The sequence below is a fragment of the Dysidea avara genome, chromosome 6 (genome assembly GCF_963678975.1).
Source record: "Dysidea avara chromosome 6, odDysAvar1.4, whole genome shotgun sequence".
Lineage (NCBI taxonomy): Eukaryota > Metazoa > Porifera > Demospongiae > Dictyoceratida > Dysideidae > Dysidea > Dysidea avara.
Window position 1 is genome coordinate 38780908 of NC_089277.1, and position 21075 is coordinate 38801982.

General features: G+C 37.3%; 1 protein-coding gene and 2 long non-coding RNA genes across 5 annotated transcripts in view; 2 read left to right on the plus strand and 1 right to left on the minus strand.

Moving 5' to 3' along the window:
- The first annotated feature begins 3965 nt into the window (after window positions 1–3965).
- Window positions 3966–15130, plus strand: LOC136259094 (uncharacterized). Of its 2 annotated transcripts, none has more exons than XR_010703190.1 (3): window positions 3966–4049; window positions 14544–14604; window positions 15005–15130. It is a non-coding gene; the product is annotated as an uncharacterized lncRNA (long non-coding RNA). The 2 variants fall into 2 exon arrangements; XR_010703189.1 differs by lacking the exon at window positions 3966–4049 and adding an exon at window positions 6229–6271.
- Window positions 15131–15751: 621 nt separating this feature from the next.
- LOC136258033 (uncharacterized) lies at window positions 15752–18055 on the minus strand. The gene is made up of 3 exons (XR_010702522.1): window positions 17944–18055; window positions 16044–16159; window positions 15752–15928 (listed from the first exon to the last, which is right to left on the minus strand). It is a non-coding gene; the product is annotated as an uncharacterized lncRNA (long non-coding RNA).
- Window positions 18056–18419: 364 nt separating this feature from the next.
- LOC136257564 (uncharacterized) overlaps window positions 18420–21075 on the plus strand; it is a 48292-nt gene continuing 45636 nt past the window's right edge. Inside the window, exon 1 of one of the 2 annotated variants that reach the window (XM_066050794.1) lies at window positions 18420–18599. In XM_066050794.1, the coding sequence (XP_065906866.1) occupies window positions 18500–18599 (100 nt within the window). In that variant the 5' untranslated portion in view covers window positions 18420–18499. The remainder of the gene's footprint in view (window positions 18600–21075) is intronic. The other variant, XM_066050793.1, reaches the window with a different exon arrangement.

A 21075-nucleotide genomic window follows, 5' to 3' on the forward strand; every position in this document is an offset into this window, starting at 1 on the left:
TCTAGCTGATCTCTCTACAGGGTGATTTGTTTGCAGCTGAAATCTCTGCAGGGTGATTTGCTTGTAGCTGAACTACTTACATTGTGTCTAGTTTCTAGCTGATCTCCACAGGGTGATTTGTTTGTAGCTGATCTCTCTACAAGTTGATTTGTGTGTAGCTGATCTCTCTGCAGGTTGATTTGTTTGTAACTGATCTCTCTACAGGGCAATTTGTTTGTAGCTGAACTCTCTATAAGGTGATTTGATCTCTCTGCAGGTTGATTTGTTTGTAGCTGAACTCTCTAAAGGGTGATTTGCTTGTAGCTGAACTCCTTACATTGTGTCTAGTCTCTAGCTGATCTCTCTACAGGGTGATTTGTTTGTAGCTGATCTCTCTGCAGGTTGATTTATTTGTAGCTGAAGTCTCTACAGGGTGATTTGTTTCTAGCTGATCTCTCTACAGGGTGATTTTTTGTAGCTGATCTCTCTGCAAGTTGATTTGTTTGTAGTCAATCTCTCTACAGGGTAATCTGTTTGTAGCTGAACTGTCTATAAGGTGATTTGTTTGTAACTGATCTCTCTGCAGGTTGATTTGTTTTAGCTGAACTCTCTACAGGGTGATTTGTTTGTAGCTGATCTCTCTGCAGGTTGATTTGTTTGTAACTGAAGTCTCTACAGGGTGATTTGTTTCTAGCTGATCTCTCTACAGGGTGATTTTTTGTAGCTGACCTCTCTTCAGGGTGATTTGTTTCTAGCTGATCGCTCTACAGGTTGATTTGTTTGTAGCTGAAATCTCAACAGGGTGTATTGCTTGTAGCTGAACTCCTTACATTGTGTCTAGTTCCTAGATGATCTCTCTACAGAGTGATTTGTTTGTAGTTGATCTCTCTGCACATTGATTTGTTTGTAGCTGAACTCTCTACAGGGTGATTTGTTTCTCTCTACAAGTTGATTTGTGTGTAGCTGATCTCTCTGCAAGTTGATTTTTTTGTAGTCGATCTCGCTACAGGGTAATTTCTTTGTAGCTGAACTGTCTATAAGGTGATATGTTTGTAGCTGATCTCTCTGCAGGTTGATTTGTTTTAGCTGAACTCTCTACAGGGTGATTTGTTTCTAGCTTATCTCTCTACAGGTTGATTTGTGTGTAACTGATCTCTCTACAAGCTGATTTGTTTGTAGCTGATCTCTCTGCAGGTTGATTTGTTTTAGCTGAACTCTCTACAGGGTGATTTGTTTCTAGCGTATCTCTCTACAGGTTGATTTGTGTGTAACTGATCTCTCTACAAGCTGATTTGTTTGTAGCTGATCTCTCTGCAGGTTGATTTGTTTTAGCTGAACTCTCTACAGGGTGATTTGTTTCTAGCTTATCTCTCTACAGGTTGATTTGTGTGTAACTGATCTCTCTACAAGCTGATTTGTTTGTAGCTGATCTCTCTACAGGGTGATTTGTTTCTAGCTGATCTCTCTACAAGTGGATTTGTGTGTAGCTGATCTCTCTGTAAGTTGATTTGTTTGTAGTCGATCTCTCTACAGGGTAATTTGTTTGTAGCTGAACTGTCTATAAGGTGATATGTTTGTAGCTGATCTCTCTGCAGGTTGATTTGTTTTAGCTGAACTCTCTACAGGGTGATTTGTTTCTAGCTTATCTCTCTACAGGTTGATTTGTTTCTAGCTGATCTCTCTACAAGTTGATTTGTTTGTTGCTAATCACTCTAAAGATTGATTTGTTTGTACCTGAACTCTCTGCAAAGTGTTTTGTTTGTAGCTGATCTCTCTACAGGATAATTTGTTTGTAGCTGAACTCTCTGCACAGTGATTTGTGTGTAGCTGAATTCTCTAGAGAGTAATTTAATTGTAGGTGAACTCTCTACAGGGTGCATGACTTGTTTATAGCTGAACTCTCTTCAGTGTGACTTGTAATGTTCTGAATCTCTACAGTGATATAATTGTAGCTTAATTCTCCACAGGGTGACTTGCTTCTTGCTGAACTGTCTATAAGATTAACTGTTTGCAGCTGAACTCCCTACAGAATAACTTGTAATGTAATAGAATTCTATAATGGAGTAAATAAATTATCTGAATGCTCTATTAGGGTGACTGTTCTATTAGAGTATCTCGATCTCGCATTTGCTACACAGAGTTGACTTTCGAATCATAACTCAGTGGTTTGTAATCCAATTCTTCTATACTACTGCAAGGACTTTCTATGAAGATTATTCCAGCTATACACCGATTTTCAGCTCATTGCTCTTAGCGGTTTGCCTAGTAGGCGTGAAAACTAATACTTTTTTATTACTAAAAATCGATCGCGTAATTGTGACACAGGTTGGGTTTTGTGTCATATCTCCGTGGTCTTAATCTCGATTCCTTTCAAACCACCAAAAGGCACTCCTACGATGGTTACTCCATCTACATAGCAATTTTCAGCTCATTCCATGAAGCGGTTTACCCTGTAGGGGTGACAACAAATCGATCTTGTTTTACGCGAATAATCGGTAATAACGCCTGAACCATTCATCGGATTTGCACCAAATTTGATGCTAGGATGCGCCTTTGGACTCCCTTTCTGTGTGCCAAATTGCAAGGCGATCGGACCACGCGTTTGCGTTTTATAGCAATTTTTGCAAGTGTGCAAAAAGACGAAGAAGAAAAAAAAACGAAGAAAAAAAACGAAACTTTGGCCGCTCATATCTCGGAAATGGCTTGAGTGATTTCCTTAAAATTTGGAATGTAGACTTCCCTAGCTGGCGGGCAACTCTGCAGCAAATTTGGTTTCAATCGGATAAGCTATCACCGAGATACAAAAGTGTGAAAATGACGTTTTCTTTCTTCCTGTCAATATACTCACGGTGTGGCGCGCCGGCTTCTTGGGCCACATGACACACTATCGTGTGTCTTGATATGTATATATGGATCCGAGACCAGGATCCCAGCTGTTGTGGCTCCTCTGGCATGTGCCTAGACTGCATGTTGCAAGGGATCAAACCTGGGTCTGGGATTTTCTTCTACATTCTTCACATTTCAGCTACATGTTTCTGACTCTGTGTATTCACAGGCTTTGAGTCTTCTCACAGGTCCCTAGTAGGATAGTATTCATAGAATAGAATAGTCAAACAAACTACACCCACATTACAGATAATATGAGTTAACCACTCAACACTAATATAATACTTATTGCACATTACATTGAATGACTTAAGATATATGATCAACACTTTCTCTTTCAAATATAGGACCAACATGCCCTATTTCATTGTACTGTATAGTTCTGCCAAGAGTACATAATATTTATATGGGGGAGAGTGTTTAACTTGAATGCATTCACCAAACACCCTGGGTAAAGTAACAGCTCAGCCTTTTGTGAGAACAAAGGCTTTGCCCTCATCAACATAAATCACCAATCAACAGTTCTCTATTTCCAGTGAAGGTGGTAATTTGATGAAAGGTGAACTTTGGTGAACTTTAGGTTTTTGTACAGGCCATACTGAGAGTTAGATACTCTCCCCATATAAATATATGTACTCTTGGTTCTGCACTTTAATCTGTTCATACTGCATCTCTTAAAATGTGGTGACTAAGTGTATGTTTAATTTATCTGGCCATCAGATTACACCAACATTATTATAAATTCATGGATCTTGCAAGGAAGTAACGTTTCTATCAACCTTACACTGTTTGGCCACAGGGAGTACTGGTGACATCAGTACGGGTAGATAGCATATAATACTTCTCTTTAGGCAAAGAAGGGTGGGCACAGATGACAGAGCCTGTGTATGATACGTTTATCACAAACCGGAGAAGCCTAAAAATATCAATAAAATATTTAGGCCAACTGATGAAGTCATTGTAACTCTGAAAATGAAAATGAAAACATGATGATTCAATTATTCAATATACACTTAGCAACAATACATAACAATCAGGAGAGCGCTTTAATGTGTTATTGTCTCTATGTACTATTTATAGTTTCTGACAGATAAAGTAGGGTAAAGTATACAGTATGGGATATGCTGAAATAGTAAACACTTCATAAATTCAGAGCACAGTGTGATTTAAAGTAGGAGAAATAGGTGAGGATGTGTTTGTTTGTAAGATTTGAATATATAGCTACTCTACATTTACGTACTGTTTCTGTACAAGTGCACATCAATCACTCCACTTAACTACAAAACTATGTACAGTGTTTAGTCTGGCTTCTGTCTGGCTTAAACACATGCTAGCTGCTTTAATGTTAGACAATTGTACATACAAACCAGGAAATATTTTAGGCACTCTACTTTCTTCTTAATGCTATACTATCTCAATGTTTTAAGAGGTTTTCACAGCCTATAGCTATACCCTATAAAGACCATCGATTTTAGGTAGCGTAATGCTAATTATTATCTGTGATATAATTGTGCTGTGATGGTAGAATATGACTTGTACTTGTGTGGCTAGCTATATACAATGTTATTCTATAGCTAATCAAACAGTGAAATTAATGAAACAAACTAGCACTGTCATTGGACCGTGTCACACAAATAAATCTGGGCTTTTGTTTTCCCAGTGTCTATCCCTACTTGTGGTAGTCTCACATGTAACTGCTCATACACTTTACATCGAACCTGATGGCAGGGCCGCCCACAGGGGGGAACTGGGGCATATTGCTCCGGGACCCAACCTGAAAGGGGCCCCAGGAGGCCCCATGAAGGGCCCATTGAATACCTGTTTAAAAGATCGATATACTCTAATAGAGCAATCAGATATAAATACTCTAATAGAGCAGTCAAAGTATTCTTCAGAGGAGCAGTGTAGCAAGCTTATAAATAAGGAGATATGGTTGGTTGGTGAGGGGTAGCTATTGTCATTGTCAGCATGTAATGACATTTTTTTGGTCTTCAATTTACAGTTTAGGTGAAGTTATGATTCATAATGGAAACCTCCTTGCCCGTGGGGCCCCACTTTAGCTCTTTGCCCTGGGCCCCCTAATAATTAGGGGGCCCAGGGCAAAGAGCTAAAGTGGGGCCCCACGGGCTAATTAGGGGGCCCAGGGCAAAGAGCTAAAGTGGGGCCCCACGGGCTAATTAGGGGGCCCAGGGCAAAGAGCTAAAGTGGGGCCCCAAGGGCAAGGAGGTTTCCATTCTGAATCATAACTTCACCCAAACTGTAAGTTGAATATAGACTGTGTATGGTATAATATATTTGGTAACATATTACATGTGTGAGATGTAGACATTTACTATAGATATCCTATTATTATGAGTCATAAGTTAAAGACTTATGATACTCGGTATAATATGCAATTTCAATGGCCTATGTCTTCCCACTATGGATCTATTACCTTAAATGTGACTTAAAAATGTGATTTCTAAAGTATATATACATGTGATTTTTTTCAATGACTTATAAACCTCACATAAATTCAGAAATGGCTATACACATTCATAGACAGCTCTACAAAGTGCATGTTATACATAATATAATATTATTATAGAGCACTCAGAACATTGTGGCTCTTGGTATAACAGTTATCCAACAGGCCTTTAGTATCGTTTCTCACGACAAAGCCAAAAATAAGTAATACCCTTCTAAATACTAAATTTGATCATGTGCAGCTGATACCATATGTTTCCACTACTAATTCTTTAAGATGTTAGTCTAAGATTGAATTTTAGCTACATGGCTGCACCCTTTAGTTATATTGACAAGCTGTAGGGGAATAATGGTATCACATAAACAAAGTGACATCATTTTTCACTCAAAATTACTACCAAATTCAATCTCAATAGGCCAAATTTGCAAAGGTTTCCTGTGGGGACATGCCCCCAGACCCCCTAGATAGAGCATGCTTATCACACTAGTTGTATCAACTATCAACTTTCTTGCTACATATATAAATATCCATGTTAGCACCCCCCCTTCTGAAATACTAGATCCGCCCCTGCAGTAGCATGTGCACTGTGCTCTTGTGCACATATAATGTCTGATCATGAGTTAACACTAATGGTTATAACAATACACCTATAACACCTGCATGTGCACATACTGCACATTTCTCTCTTTTGTATGTGATATGTAGGAGATGATAGCTTTGGTTTGCTCCATTAAATAACTAAACGTGTACTATCATCTCCTACTGATCACATATTCCTATACTGGTATAAACATTTCCTTAAAAGGTATAGCTATAATATTCCCTGTATGCTTTTCACTACTTAACCAATTTAAAAATAATTTTATTAATTTTCACCTGTGCATATATATATATATATACCAGTAGGAGATGCAGGCACTGATCCAGAAATAAACCAAGGTGGGTGGCTGGCCCAGATTTTAAGATGAGAGTCTCGAATGTCTTGGTAGTTACATCAGGGAAGAAGGGCTGACAATATTATCATCTAGCTTGTAGCACATAGCTAGTAGCATGTTCTTGTGAACATAATAAGGCCGGGAAAACTTGATTAATTGTTTCTCATCCCCTCCCGCATCCCTTTTTACCCCATCACCTCTAATTTCATTATTGCTGTTATCAATCACGTGCACATGTATTTTGATGTTAGGAAAGCTGGTTATCGTTTTACAGCGCAGCAAATGTCACTTGCACCTCAGAGAAGGTGGTAGCTAATGCATACGTGATAGTTCTTAAAAGGTTTTAGTTAACCTTTATAACAGACAGCTTGATTTGGAGTATTTTCTTTACTAATGAATAATGAAAAATGACCTCCCTCCTGCATGGAAATCTGAATTTTTGTGGATGAGAAACTAGTAATCAAGTTTTCCTGGCCTAATGTATTTTATAATCCCAGTACAGGCTGATCATGAGTTAACACCAGTGGTTAAAACAAACTGTAATACACCTGTAACACCTGTGCACATACTGCACATTCCTCTCTGTCATATGTGATATGTAGGAGATGATAGTTTAGGTTTACTCCATTATATAACTAATTGTGAACTATCATCTCCTACTAATGATGTGCCCCACAGGAAGAAACATCACCTTAAAGGTTATAGCTATAATATTCTCAGTATATGTTTTTCACTACTTAGCCAACTTAAATGTTTGAGGCAGTCGCATTATTCTACAGCCTTAGGGTGAATTACTGCAGACATAAAAGTAAAATTGACTCAATCCTAAAGCAGACCCCATATTTTCCTTCAAGAAGTCCTCTGCCTGGTGATATAGTTAATACTGCCCATGATCATAGATAAATTCATGTATACTGCTACCATCTACTGTAAGGTTATAGCCAGCTAGAATTGGAATCTGATGCAATGCAGGAATTTAGTTCATATCGATATAACGAAAGAGTGTTCATGATCAGTAATCTTCAGCATTATTAAATAATGCATGTCTGAGTGGTTGCAAGGCCATGCATGGTGGGTGGCTAGCCACCTCATTCACCCCCTCTGGATCAGTCCCTGAGATAATATGTGTAGCTGTTTATGACAATGCATGCATGGGTATTCCCAGATTAATAAAGAACTGACCAAGGGTCAGAATTAACAAATTAAATTCTGAGCTATATGTAGAAGTTGAAGATAAGACATGTTTTAATGATAGATTTTATATAATTATTGTTTACCATCCTCAAGTATAAGTGATCCAGCATAGGCGGTGATTTCCATCATGTTGCTATAGTTGTTTGTCATAGTCAACACAAACAGGCTGGATGAAAGATTCAACGAAACACTGCAGAGCAGATGATGCTTGTGAAGTTTATTCAGCATATAAAAGCGTACTTGGGAAGAATATCTTGATACCTGTGTTTTTGCATGCAACATTGCACACCATGAGTCCAGCATTGACCATGCATTTGAGTTGATGTATGCCGGAAGAAAACCTCTACTTCCCACTCCGACAGCTAGCTATTGACATGGAGAAGAAGAATACAGGACTTTTATCATACCACACTGCTTTAAATTAAAACAGCATTAATTTTGCGACTGTGTTAGTCGCTGCATATAGCTATGACATGGAATTTAGTTTCTAGCTACTAATAAAAAAAATCAACCACTTACTTTACTTTCAACTTTTCTAAAGGAGATTACCAAGGTCTCTGTAATCACATGATTCATTCTGATTTCACACCATGCCTTTTAAGTCACGATATAGAGTTTATATGGCACATCATTGAACAGTTACTGGTGGAAGGTATGCAATTGTTTATTCTATTGTACAAGGTTCATTCAAACCAAGATCCCATCTGGTACAATTCTGAGATAAGGCATTGCATCAATTGACTTAGAACACTCCGTCGTAGATACAAGCATCATCCTACAAATCATATCTCCAGCATCAACTCCATTGAAAATACACTTCAGGACAAATTAAAATAGCTAAGCAGAACTTCGAATTACATCTTGTATTTATATTTTAAGGATAAAGGCTTATGCCTGTACATCCATAAACAAATTATATACTTAGCTATTCTAATTACTATACAAAATCAAATAAGCAATTACTGTAGTGTCTGTCCAGCAGTGTTTTAAAATCATTGACAGAGGGAGAATCAACAATAGATTGGGGTAATGAATTCCAGTCATTGATTACTCTGTTACTATAAAAATTAGATCTTGTTAATTGTTATACCTCATCTAATAATTACAAATATTTAAATACCTTAGATCTATCACCAAGACCAGAAATATTCCATCAGTCATGAACCTTGAGTCTTTGAATGCTAATACTGACCACAGTAAAGCCAACCTATTTAATCAATATTTTCATTCAGTTTTCCATGATCCATCTTCTATCCCGAAGATTGATGAGCTCCCAGCTATACACAACTCATTACAATCAATTACCATTACTGTTGCAGATGTTTATCAAGCTCTAATCTCATTAGATGTCAACAAATCTGCTGGAATTGACAAAATCTCCCCTAGAGTACTACAAAGTTGTGCTGTAGCTCTTAGTGAGCCACTTTATCATCTATTTATTCAATCACTCCACCACTCCACTTTACCAACCTGTTGGAAAATCCACAAAATCGTGCCCATATTTAAGGCGGGTGATTCTAATTGTGTTAAGAACTATCGTCCTATTTCGTTATTATCTATTGTATCAAAAGTTCTTGAAAGATTAATCTTTAACAAGATTATCTCTCATATTAGCAAGTCTATCAGTCCATCCCAGTTTGGTTTCACCAAAAATTGTTCTACACTACAACAGATGTTAATTTTCACTGATCAAATCATCAACAGTCCCTTACAAACAGATGTTATTTACCTTGACATCAGCAAGGCTTTTGATTCAGTGTCACATAGTATCTTACTGATCAAGCTGTGGTCAGTGGGCATAACTGGTACTCTATGGTCCTGATTCTAGAACTATTTGACTAATTGCTATCAAAGGGTTTCTATCAACAATAATTGCTATTCTGATTTACTTCCAGTAGTTTCTGGTGTTCTACAGGGCAGTATTATTGGTCCCTTGCTGTTTTTAGTTTACATCAATGACATGTCTTCATACATTCATGAAAGCCTACTACTCAAATTTGCTGACGATGCCAAGTGCTTTATCCATGTTAGTACACTCTCTGATCATAAGGCTCTTCAAGATGACATCACTGCTCTTTTAACTTGGTCAAGGGATGTTGATCTGGATTTTAGTTTAAAGAAATTTAATCATTTATCATTCAAACGTAAACTCAACACCTCTTATTCTATGTCCAATTCAATTATACCTCATGTTGATTCTCATAAAGATCTCGGATTAATATTATCTGAAGACCTAAGCTGGGATAAACATTACAAAGACATCATTGCTCGTGCATGCAAAATGCTTGGACTAATTTTCCATACTTTTGCCCCACCCATTCACCTTCTACATTAGGTAGACTGTATGTATCATTGGTAAGATCACAGTTACTCTACTGTACGCAAGTTTGGCATCCTCACTTTATGAAAGACATTTTAAACCTTGAAAGAATTCAATGTCATGCCACTAAATACATCTTGAATGATTACACTAGTTGTTACAAAGACCGTTTGATAAATCTGAGGCTCCTTCCTTTAATGTACATATTTGAACTTCAAGACATACTGTTTGCTATTAAATCTATCAAATCACCAACTAATCGGTTCAACATCAATAACTACATCACTTTCAACTCTACTAATACTAGATCAGGCTCCAGCAACAAACTCTTGTTACCTCAACATCTTAACAACATGTCGCGATATTCTTATTTTCATCATTTACCATCCCTGTGGAATGCCATACCAATTCTAGACATAAACATGTTAGTTTGTTTGCTGAAATCTAAACTGAAATCATATCTGTGGGACCATTTCCTGACTAACTTTGATGAGAACAACAACTGCACTCTACACTTACTTGTGTCCATGCTCCAGAAGTCACCAAACTAAACCTCCAACTACCAATTTTAATAAATTATAATCTTAACTATGTAACTATGTAATTACTTAAGTAGTTAGTGTTAATTGTACGTATTTTATGGCTGTTGGTTGCTACCAACAGACCTTTGGTGTTTTTTACACCATAAAGCCTAAATAAATAAATAATATATATATATATATATATGCATTTTCTGTAAATCAACTCGGGAAATGAAACTACAGTACTCATTTATATAGTTTCCAGGCTAAGTCAGCTGCAGTGATCCATCCACTACTGGGCAATTTGGCATTGAAAATTCAATGAAATTTTCAAAGAAACCTATGAAAAGTCAAAATTTCATTGGTGTACCCAATTAATTTTTATTTTCATAGTATTTTCATTGGACAAATCAATGAATATTCAAATGAAAATTTCAATGGATTTTCATAGGTTTAGTATGTGAAAATGTAATGAAAATTCTTGGCCACCCACTGAAATTTGACTTTTCAAAGGGTTTTCAACATTTTCAAAGTGTTTTCAAAATTGCTTTCATTGGGTTTTCATGAGAACTCTTCCAGTAGTGATCACAAAAAACTTAGCATGAACCAACCTGTCCACACAATGCCGGGTACACCCACGGACCAACCAAAATTGGTCCAAGTGGTCAGGGGGTGCATGTGGCTAACCAAGTTTGGGCCGGACCAATTTTAGTCAGGCCGGACCAATTTTGGATGCCAAAAATGGTCCGGCCGGACTAAACTTGGTCAACCAAATTTGGTCCGGCCGGACCAGTTTTGGTATCCAAAATCAGTCTGGCTGGACCGATATTTCTGTGACAGGACACACAGGCACATTAGAGAAGATATATTCAACTTTCAGGATGTGAGGCACATAAATTTTTTGTACACTTGTTATTATCTACTTTGCCAGTTAGGCACTGGAGGGCATACACCACCTGTTCGAGGTGTTTACCCATAGCCTAGGAGCCTAAGCAAAAATCTTTGAGCTAAATATCCTAAAGGGAAACTGGACAAATACCTAGAAGGGCTGAAAAAAAAAAGCCAACCCCACCGTGACTTGATCCGCAGGCCACCCAGATTCCGGCCAAGTGCCACACTCGGAGCCAACTTTGGGGAGGCCACCTAAGTAGAGAAATGTTGTTGTTATTATCTACTTTACCACTGCACAGTACTTTACCCTGGGTACATTATTTGAATACTGAGACAGAAATTAATCTCCTTTTATAGTCATGGTTTAACTTAGCAATCTGTCTTGGCTTATGACGTGTGATCAACTTTAATAGGGGCTTGGTGAAAAGAAGTGTTGTAATGTCTATGAATTCATAATAGAGTCGGCAATAACTCTAAGGTCATCAATGGACTTTAAATTTATGCATGTTACAGTGGAACCCCTCTAAGACAGACACCATTGGGGAAATGAAATATGTCCTTTATATGGAGGTGTCCTTATTTAAGAGGTTTTCTAAAAGTTCAGTTTTAATGCACGAGACTAGGAAAGTGGTGGAGCAAGATGGGGGTATGGTACCATGAGACCAGATATAATCGGTTTAATTGCAACCGCAGAAGTAATCAGGATATTGAGCATGGGTTACCTATGGTGTGCCTTGGTTTACATGTGTGATCAACTTAGGGGCTTAGCTAAAAGAAATGTAGTAATGTGTATGAGTTTGGCATAAGGCCACTCCAAGAAAATTGATTGTTTCCCATTTCCAGCCCGTATGCAAATTCTCTTCCACACGGTTTTATTCATTATATTTTTTTCATATGATGTAAAGTGTTATTTATCACATGAATATGTAGCAGTTGTACACAGGAACTATAACTTTACTCAGAGTCATAACCCATAGGGTTTGTGTACTGTATTTCATGCCAGCTCTAGTAGCTGTTGTGAGGCTCATGGATTTAAAAATTAGTAACAATGTCTATAAAAAACCACCCACCCTCACACATTTTTGAGATTAATGAAATGGAAAACAATGAATTTTTATTGGAGTGGCCTAATATAGCAGGCAATGATTCTAAGGTCATCGATGGCATGTACACACTTTAATGTTGTTGTGCTATACATGTATAAATGGTAGTTGGAAGTCTTTCAATTGCCCTAAGCAGTCTGTGGTGTGTGTAGCCTTGTGTGCCCACACTACTTTTTTTTCTTTGTCATTGAGTTGTAGTATCTGGTACAGTTCAAATCGTGTTAACTAGGGATGGGAAATTATTTGGTTATTGTGATAATCGTGATCATTTTGTTGGCAATAATCGACATCATCTAATTTTCATCAACTAGTGATAATCAAAATTGGAAGTTATCGTGTAATGATCATGATAATCGAGGAATTTTTACAATCATTTGACTTAAATATTTTGTGAATGTTTTATCGTTTTTTGTTTTAGTGGTTTAGTGGGCAATAATCGTGATAATGGCTCATGGCAATAACCGTATGCCAGAAATGTCAATATCACCCATTCCTATTGCTAACACTACTAGCCTTATTGTGTAGTAGAAAGCAATGTGATGAGTAGCAGTCACTTGTGTTTCTAATCACAAGCATGCATAATCATTTACAAATTTACCAAATGTGTCTAAAAACATAGATTTTGTATATAATATTATTTATTATTTTATTATTATTAACATTTTACAGTGACCAGCACTGAAGGTTTACAGCAACAATAATTATCTATGCTAAAATTTGCATTTGTAAGTTCTTTAGTGATAGACAGGTTAGTTGAATATGTTGCAGTTTTGTTACAATAGAGTTCACCCCATGGGCTGCATGCTTTGATGATGTAATGAGGGTATCAAACTGTACTGGATCCTCCTACAACACTACTCCTACCCAATGACAGAGTATAGTGATCTGGCCACGTGAGACTATCTGCAGTATTTATAGACCTGCTATCATGCAGTAATGTCCTTCCTCGTGCAATGTGTACAGCTCTTATAGATAATTCTGTATGCACACACATGTCCTATACAGTGGCGAATTCGTGGCTGACCATTATAGGTATTAGACAGGTACAGTGACTGCTTAATGCAGACCAAAGTGCATAATTATCTACATTTGTATGGAAAATGTTTAGGACATTGTGAGTATGCCATTATGTTATAAAGCACTGCCACACTTGCGTATGGAAAATACAGCATGAGGGGCATGTCAAGAGGCTATTACAGCAGAGGCAAAGTTGAATGCTGTATTTTCCCTTGAGTGCTGTATTTTTTGCACATACAAGCATACACGGTGCTTTAAATTATAATTGTACTTCTTTGGAGCATTCATCTCTCACATACCCTAATCACTTCAGTTTTCAGTGATCAGCAATGTAAACAGCAATGTTCATGTGTGCATACGTATACCCTCTAATGTGTTGAGAATATTAATAGTATTGTTACTAAAGATTTTACAGCACAACATACAAGGAAGTCATGCACATGCAGCGCAGTACATATGAAAGTATGGGTCTGGCAGAAATTACTTCTGCCAGCTGATTAATTTCAACAAAAAAAGATAAGAAAATTAACAATGAGTTGATTAGTTACGTACTCAACTTGCACTCTTTGTTGTTATCGAGGTTGTCAAACATGAACCTCGTGTTCCAAAAAAAGTTATTTTGTAGTGCTGAACATATACTGCAAGTACTGAGATATTGTTTAGGATGTCGGTATTCAAATAGTAAAATTGGTACTCGAGTATTTTTAAGGTCACAAGATCCATGTTAACCAGCTCATGTGATACATTTGTTACCCAGTAAAAACATCACGAAGGCTGTGGAGTTTGATTTGTGAAATTTAATGTGCTTTGCTCAAGAATACGAGTACTTACATGTATATATGTGACATGTATGAAATTCCTTCTTATCAGTGGATATTATCCTCGGTGGTGTCATCATTGTGAATCATTGTATGGAACGGTCTACACATACATACTGCAAATTACAGTATTCCGTTTTATTTCATCAATTAGGATTTATACCACCAATTACTACTGACAGTTTCAGACACATGTACATGTTCCCTGGAACAATTGAGGACATACAGTAAACCATCTTTCACAGTTACATTATCTGTTTTGTGTCTTGAGTGTTTGGTTTGCTTTTAATATGTTGTACAGTATGCCTGCTTGTAACAGCATGTGTTTGCATGCTCTGGTAATGAAGAACGGCTATACCAGTTATGATGCTGTAAATAATTATTGTATCTGTACATATATTATTGTTCGCAGTAAGATGAAGTAATTCTTAGATGACCTTCACTCTGATAAACTACACAGTCATGAACTTGATGTGAGTGATAGGGTAACTGCAGGGTCATACATAGTACAGGGGTTGGGTCATTATAATGGTGGGAATATAAAGAGTGGGTAATACTACACTCCATTCCCGGTATAGTGACACATAGTAACCGTGACTATCAACATGTGACAAAGGGCACCTTGCACAGTGAAAACTCTGCACCCTGGTCTTATCCCAGAACTAACTCAATTAAAATGCGAAAACAATTGTCGGGATAGTTAGCTCATCAACTTACAGTCTTATTAGGAAACAGTGTCAGATTATGCACATGTTCTAGGCTACACTATATCATGAGCTCATAAGTACCACAAGGTGCATGAGTATATACTCACAAGTTATTATAAACATGCTGTCATGTGACCACTACTCTATTATACACTCTACTCCTTAGCCTATACATGACCGCTGGATGCCGCAAGCAGTGATGATGCTAGCAGACTGCAGACAGCTCCTCCTAAGAGTACATTTATCTGGCCAAGTCTACATACACTATACTGAGTTTGATACATCATTTCTTTTATAATATATTGTGAGATACATCATCTTATGATTACATGATTGTTGTTCTTAATTCCGGCTTACACAGAGGATGTTACAGTCTATTTCCAGTTGGTTGACTAGGGAAATGAAGCGTTAAAAGTCACATGCTCGAAAGTAGCAATGAGATCAGTAGCCTCAGGGTTAAACTCGCACCGTCTGCCTGGTGTGAAATTTCATTGGTTATTTTATTCATGTGATATTGTGCATTTGGCCTACGTGGACGACCAACCTGAAATAGACTGTACCTACACATGGACATAATCGATAGCATACACCATAGGGTATGTAGTAAGCACTAAACTAAACTGAAATACTGTATGAAGACTCTTGCTAATGGACACCATGTGTGTGTGTGGTACATGAAGCTGGGAACAAACACCAGGTCTCTTCATAGAGAAAACAATAAAGCACCAGTTGCAGTATAAAGGCTGGGTCATAGGTAGATAATATGCATATCCCGTATACTCTTGCCGTAAGCAGTATATTTTGTACAGACCAACTTTGTAGATATCATCAAGACATTTCCTGTGTAGATCTAGAGAAACATTTAACGGCAAGTACTATTATACATTATTATATAAAATGAAGTGTGAGCTGCTTTATTTGTAACTTCTACATTTGATCACAGTAACTTGTTCATAAAGACAATTAGGTTGAGGTCCAGCAGTTAATTATGACATCCAAGTCTGTGTTGTGTGTCATATGACTGCAACAAATTCTGGTAGACTGTCCGATATTTACACCTGGCAACTCTAGCTCAATGTAGTCAATAAATCTGTGAATATATTGGGATATAGATTAAGGGGATTGGTTACATGTTACACAAGACCTATAGCTAGTGTGGACACAACTGTACATGCATACACACAAAGCAAAGCAGTCATGCCTACCTGGTGACGCAGAGCTGGGACAGCTGTGGAAATGTTTAGTATGTAATTATTACATACGAAAGACATCATCCCTGGTTCCAAGTAGATGGTATCGTGGTTGTAAGTATAAAATCCATCTGCAATGATGAAATAAATAATATTATGTATATCTAGATATTTATAATGCTTGGCTTCCAAATGGCACATTTTATTATCTGAATCTGGTGGAGAATATTCCCAATGGCAACTATATTGGGAGTTGCATTTTTCGAGGTATGATTATATTGGTATAGGTCTGTCTGTACAGGGACATTAATTTTAAAACTATACACTATAAAAAGGTTGAACATTCAGTGTCTTTTATATGGGGGTCCTTTAAGTGAGGTTCCACTGTAGCTGCTTATAGAAATTCTGCTTCATGAGTTACAGTAACACCTTACTTAGAAGTCATCTGTTTAATAAGACTACTTTGACATAGTAGCCAATAATATCGAGAAATTCAATATTTTACTGATATCGATAGGTAAAAATAATATGAGATGAACTGCAACAAGCACGATTTCCTATAGTTGTTGTTACCTTGGTAACATCTTATCATCAGTACTAGGTATTGACAAATGCAATAAATCAGCATTCTTGGAATTTGAAAACAAAGTAGACAGACAGGGAAGTTGTTCCAGTTGATATGGACTAGTTATGAGTTATTCCAGACAGGGAAGTTGTTCCAGTTGATATGGACTAGTTATGAGTTATTCCAGACAGGGAAGTTGTTCCAGTTGATATGGACTAGTTATAAGTTTGTAAGATTTACACAAATTTGTACGAAAAATTAGGGAATTATAATCGTCTCCTAGCATACTTTAATCTTGGAGGATAGACAATATGTGACAAGTTGAGCGAAAACCCAACTTGTTTACATTTTTCTCGAACTTCATTTTATATGATTATTTTATTGTCTAGAGCGAAAAACCAATGGGCTGTTAGTTTCAGCCTTATCTAGTAAGAGTTGTAGCAATACACATCCAGAAGGGTAAGACAATCAAATTATACAGAAATTTACTGGCACCCGGACTACAGTACAGCACCTCCCCAATCGCGGACACAAGTAACAAAGATTCATTGCCAGTTACAACAATCAATCGAACTAATCATTTAATGCAGAAAGTACTGTCTCTGTATGGCCTATTCTACAAAGTGTGAGACAAAGCACTGAAGTTATGAGAAGCCATATGAATGCGTGTACAAGTACTGCTGTTAATGTTCTTACACAGGTCTTCTGAAAGTAGTAGCTGGTGCACTTTAAGAATTAACTGCCAACAGGATAAACTACATAATCTGTATAGCCAACCATCGTGATAATTAACTAATCAAATACGGAGTAATCCGGACAAGACTTTATGGGAGCATGTAGTTACAAAGTTTTTGTGGTGCCTATTTGTCTGGATATTGTAGTAGAGGCCACACACCATAGGTAACTCATGCTCAATAACTTGTCAATGATCACTTCTGCGGTTGTAATTAAACTGATTATATCTGGTTCTCATGGTACCATAACTCATCTTGCTCCACCAGTTGTCTAATCTCGTGCATTAAACTGAACTTTTAGAAAACCCCTTAAATAAGGACACCTCCATATAAAGGACATATTTCATTTCCCCAATGGTGTCCGTCTTAGAGGGGTTCCACTGAAAATTAAAGTGTGTACGTGCCATTGATGACCTTAGAGTCATTGCCTGCTTTATTATGAACTCATAGATATTACAACACTTCTTTTAGCCAAGCCCCTAAATTGATCACATGTGTAAGCCAAGGCAGATTACTAAGTTAAACCATGACTATAAAAGGAGATTAATTTCTGTCTCAGTATTCAAACAATGTACCCAGGGTAAAGTACTGTGCAGTGTACAAAAACGTAACGTACCTCACATCCTGAAAGTTGAATATATCTTCTCTAATGTGACTGTATGTCCACGCGCATCTCGTATTATCAATCTTTACAGGTGCACACTAATCTCTGCAGGTCGATGAGGCCCATATTTAATTATGTACTGTTTTATCTTATATCATTAATTGTTAAAAAAATATTTTTTTTATAAAAGCGCCTATAGGCGCATATGGACTCAACATGAGTGAACAAAACGATAGCCATACGAAGAACCCAACGAACCGCTGCAACGAAAAATCACGTGATTTTAAGACATTTCAGTATCGTTTTCTACCAGAAGAAAGTGACAAACTTGGCTGCCATGCTGGTGTTATTGTTACAGTTAGCCTAACTCGTGACAATAGTTAGGTAGTTGATTGGAGGATATCGATTTTTCACTTTGCGGACCCTACTGAATTATGGATGTAACAGCCGCATGTGGTTATGAGGGTTGTCCCTTGAATGGCTTTAAAAACCCGCTAGCGCCCATACTAGTCACCAGAGTGACTTGGGATTGGGTGAACTTAGTCAATCCCTCTTCAATTGTGTGGCGATGGTCGAGATGTTGTTTGGTGTTCTGCTACTTGTCATGTTGTGCGGGGACCTCACTGCTGGACAGACGTGCCAGGCAAACGCACCGCGAAGGGACTGTGGTAAGAATTTTATATGAACAAGTTTACAAGGGATTTCCACGGTCAAGTCAACTTCCTGTACCGCATAAAAGCTGCCATGGTAACTGATGTATGTTGCACAAAGTGTATTGAATTGTTATCATGATATTATTATTATTATTATTATTATTATTATTATTATTATTATCAAATTGTTTAAAGGGATAATGTCAAGTGACATGATATTTCTTGTGTCCAGTAAACTCTGCTAGAGTTATAATTAATTTTACAGACTCAATAAGAGTATACATATTATAATTTAATAGCTAATTGTTCTTAATTAGGTAGCGATTGTAGTTGCTCAAGTGTGCATGGAACCAAGAGTTCGACTATTGATGGACCTGTACCATTAGTCTAAACTTTGTGTACTTGTTGTGTCCATGAGGGTAGGAAAACGATTAGGTGACTTGCTAAAGGTTATTATGTACAGCGAGTCTGCAGTTTATTAATCAGATTTGATAATAGTTAACAATACTAGTGGAAGCCACATAGCTGTCCTTTTTTATCCGTACTCCATACACACAAAAAAGCTTATCTACCTCGAATGTTCTTTTGATAGTTAAAAATTTGTGTCTGATGTGTATGATCATCTTGATGTTTATGATCATCTTGATGTGTATGATCATCTTGATGTGTATGATCATCTTGATGTTTATAATCATCTTGATGTGTGTGGATACTTCTCGATCAAGCGATAGATCACAGTCAAACACCACTACACCACAGTGTCAGGGGAAAGATACATGTGATGACTGATAAGTGTATTAAATGATATTTATGATAGCTAGACTATGTATTGTATTGTATAAGAGGTCAGGTTCTACAGTCATATATAGTCGAATTCTATACAAACTACCTGTATCTGTAGTAGTTCCTGTATGTGTGTAGCATACTAGATGCTGTTTAGATAGGTTATGTAATCTGTGTGTGTGTGGTGTGGAAAGTAACTGGTTTGCACTTCCTGATGTGTTTTTTTTATCAACCATGAGTGGCATACAATAATATGTGTCTGGGGGCAATACATTGCTTGTTATTTCTCACTGTATGTGTAATTGTAGAGATGAAAAAGTATCTATTCAGAGAGCAATTTGTTATGTCAATGATAATGTACTTATTAGCTGTTTACAGGAAATAGGAAATATATTACACAAATTGATTGGTCAAAGATAGTTTTCCTCATTTTCGTGATCTGTAATGTACTTGATTAATAAGCTGTTGATGTTGTGGAAACCAGCTGTTGGTAAAATTAAAAAAAATTCTTTTGTACATGAAATGTGTATTACTGTATAGTAGGGACCGCAACGGTTTGGGTGTGGTGTGTGGCCCATGAAAAAGCATCACTCAGAAACCACCCTCACGTTTCCCTGACAACGATGAAGCAGTATCGGTTAGGTCCTACAAGCCTTCAGATTGACTCATTCAACAAGTTGCTGTGAAATTTAAAAACAAAATTATTAAACTAGTGACTGACTGAGTAACTGACTGACTGACTGACTAATTCCTTCAGACAAGCGTAACTTGATAACAGCTAAGGCTACGAGCATGATTTTTTCACTGTTGCCTTTTGGCATACTGCAGTACATACAATGCATTCTTCATGGACTTACCAGTGTCCTCTTTTGTGTCCCATTCATCTTTGCTGAGGTGCTTTTCAAACAGTTCTTGATTCGTAATGTTGTGTAATGGGTTGAACATCGCTGACAATGAAGTATAATGGATACTTCACTTTTTAGGCGATAATTGATATAACTGGGGCGTGTGGTGCCATTTCTTTCTTTTGATGCGGTGCGTGGGTTCACCAATCAATAATTTTATTTTACAAAAAAAGTTAACAAACAAGTACACAGAATTTTCAGGGACCATAGTGCATCTGCACAGTAGGGATGTAACACTTCTTATTGTTTTGCTGTGATTTAATATCATGGACTACTCCAACTTGTTTCAGTACTTTTTATTGATGTGCTATGGTCCCTACTCTAGTTGAAAATTCCGAACATTTTTGTGTACTTGTATCACACAAACATGTAGTTATTTGGACAGTTCATTTTCTGAACTAGTTGTGCAGCAAGTGTTATTCCCATGTGTGTGCATGCCACTTCATATTTATCAACAATCACAAGCCTATCTGGCTCCCTAGCATACAGGTTTAATCATTATTTACTGACGAAGTGCTAAGTAGTGCATGCATGACTATTTTAATCTTTGAACTCTGCGGGATGTGTAGTACAGCCAAGGTGTCTTGTTGGTTCAGGATAGTTATACTAATTACAAAGTAGTTCCAGTGGCGTAGCTACCATTGAGGCAACCGAGGCAGCTGCCTCAGTAAAAAATGCTCAATTGAACAGGCTGAGCAGGGCCGAGTTTTGGCACCCTACTCAAACGTTAGCTACTAGACAGCATTACTGTACCACACTCAATAGTATCTATGGCTGTAGTACTAAGCAGGGCCAGAACCCAT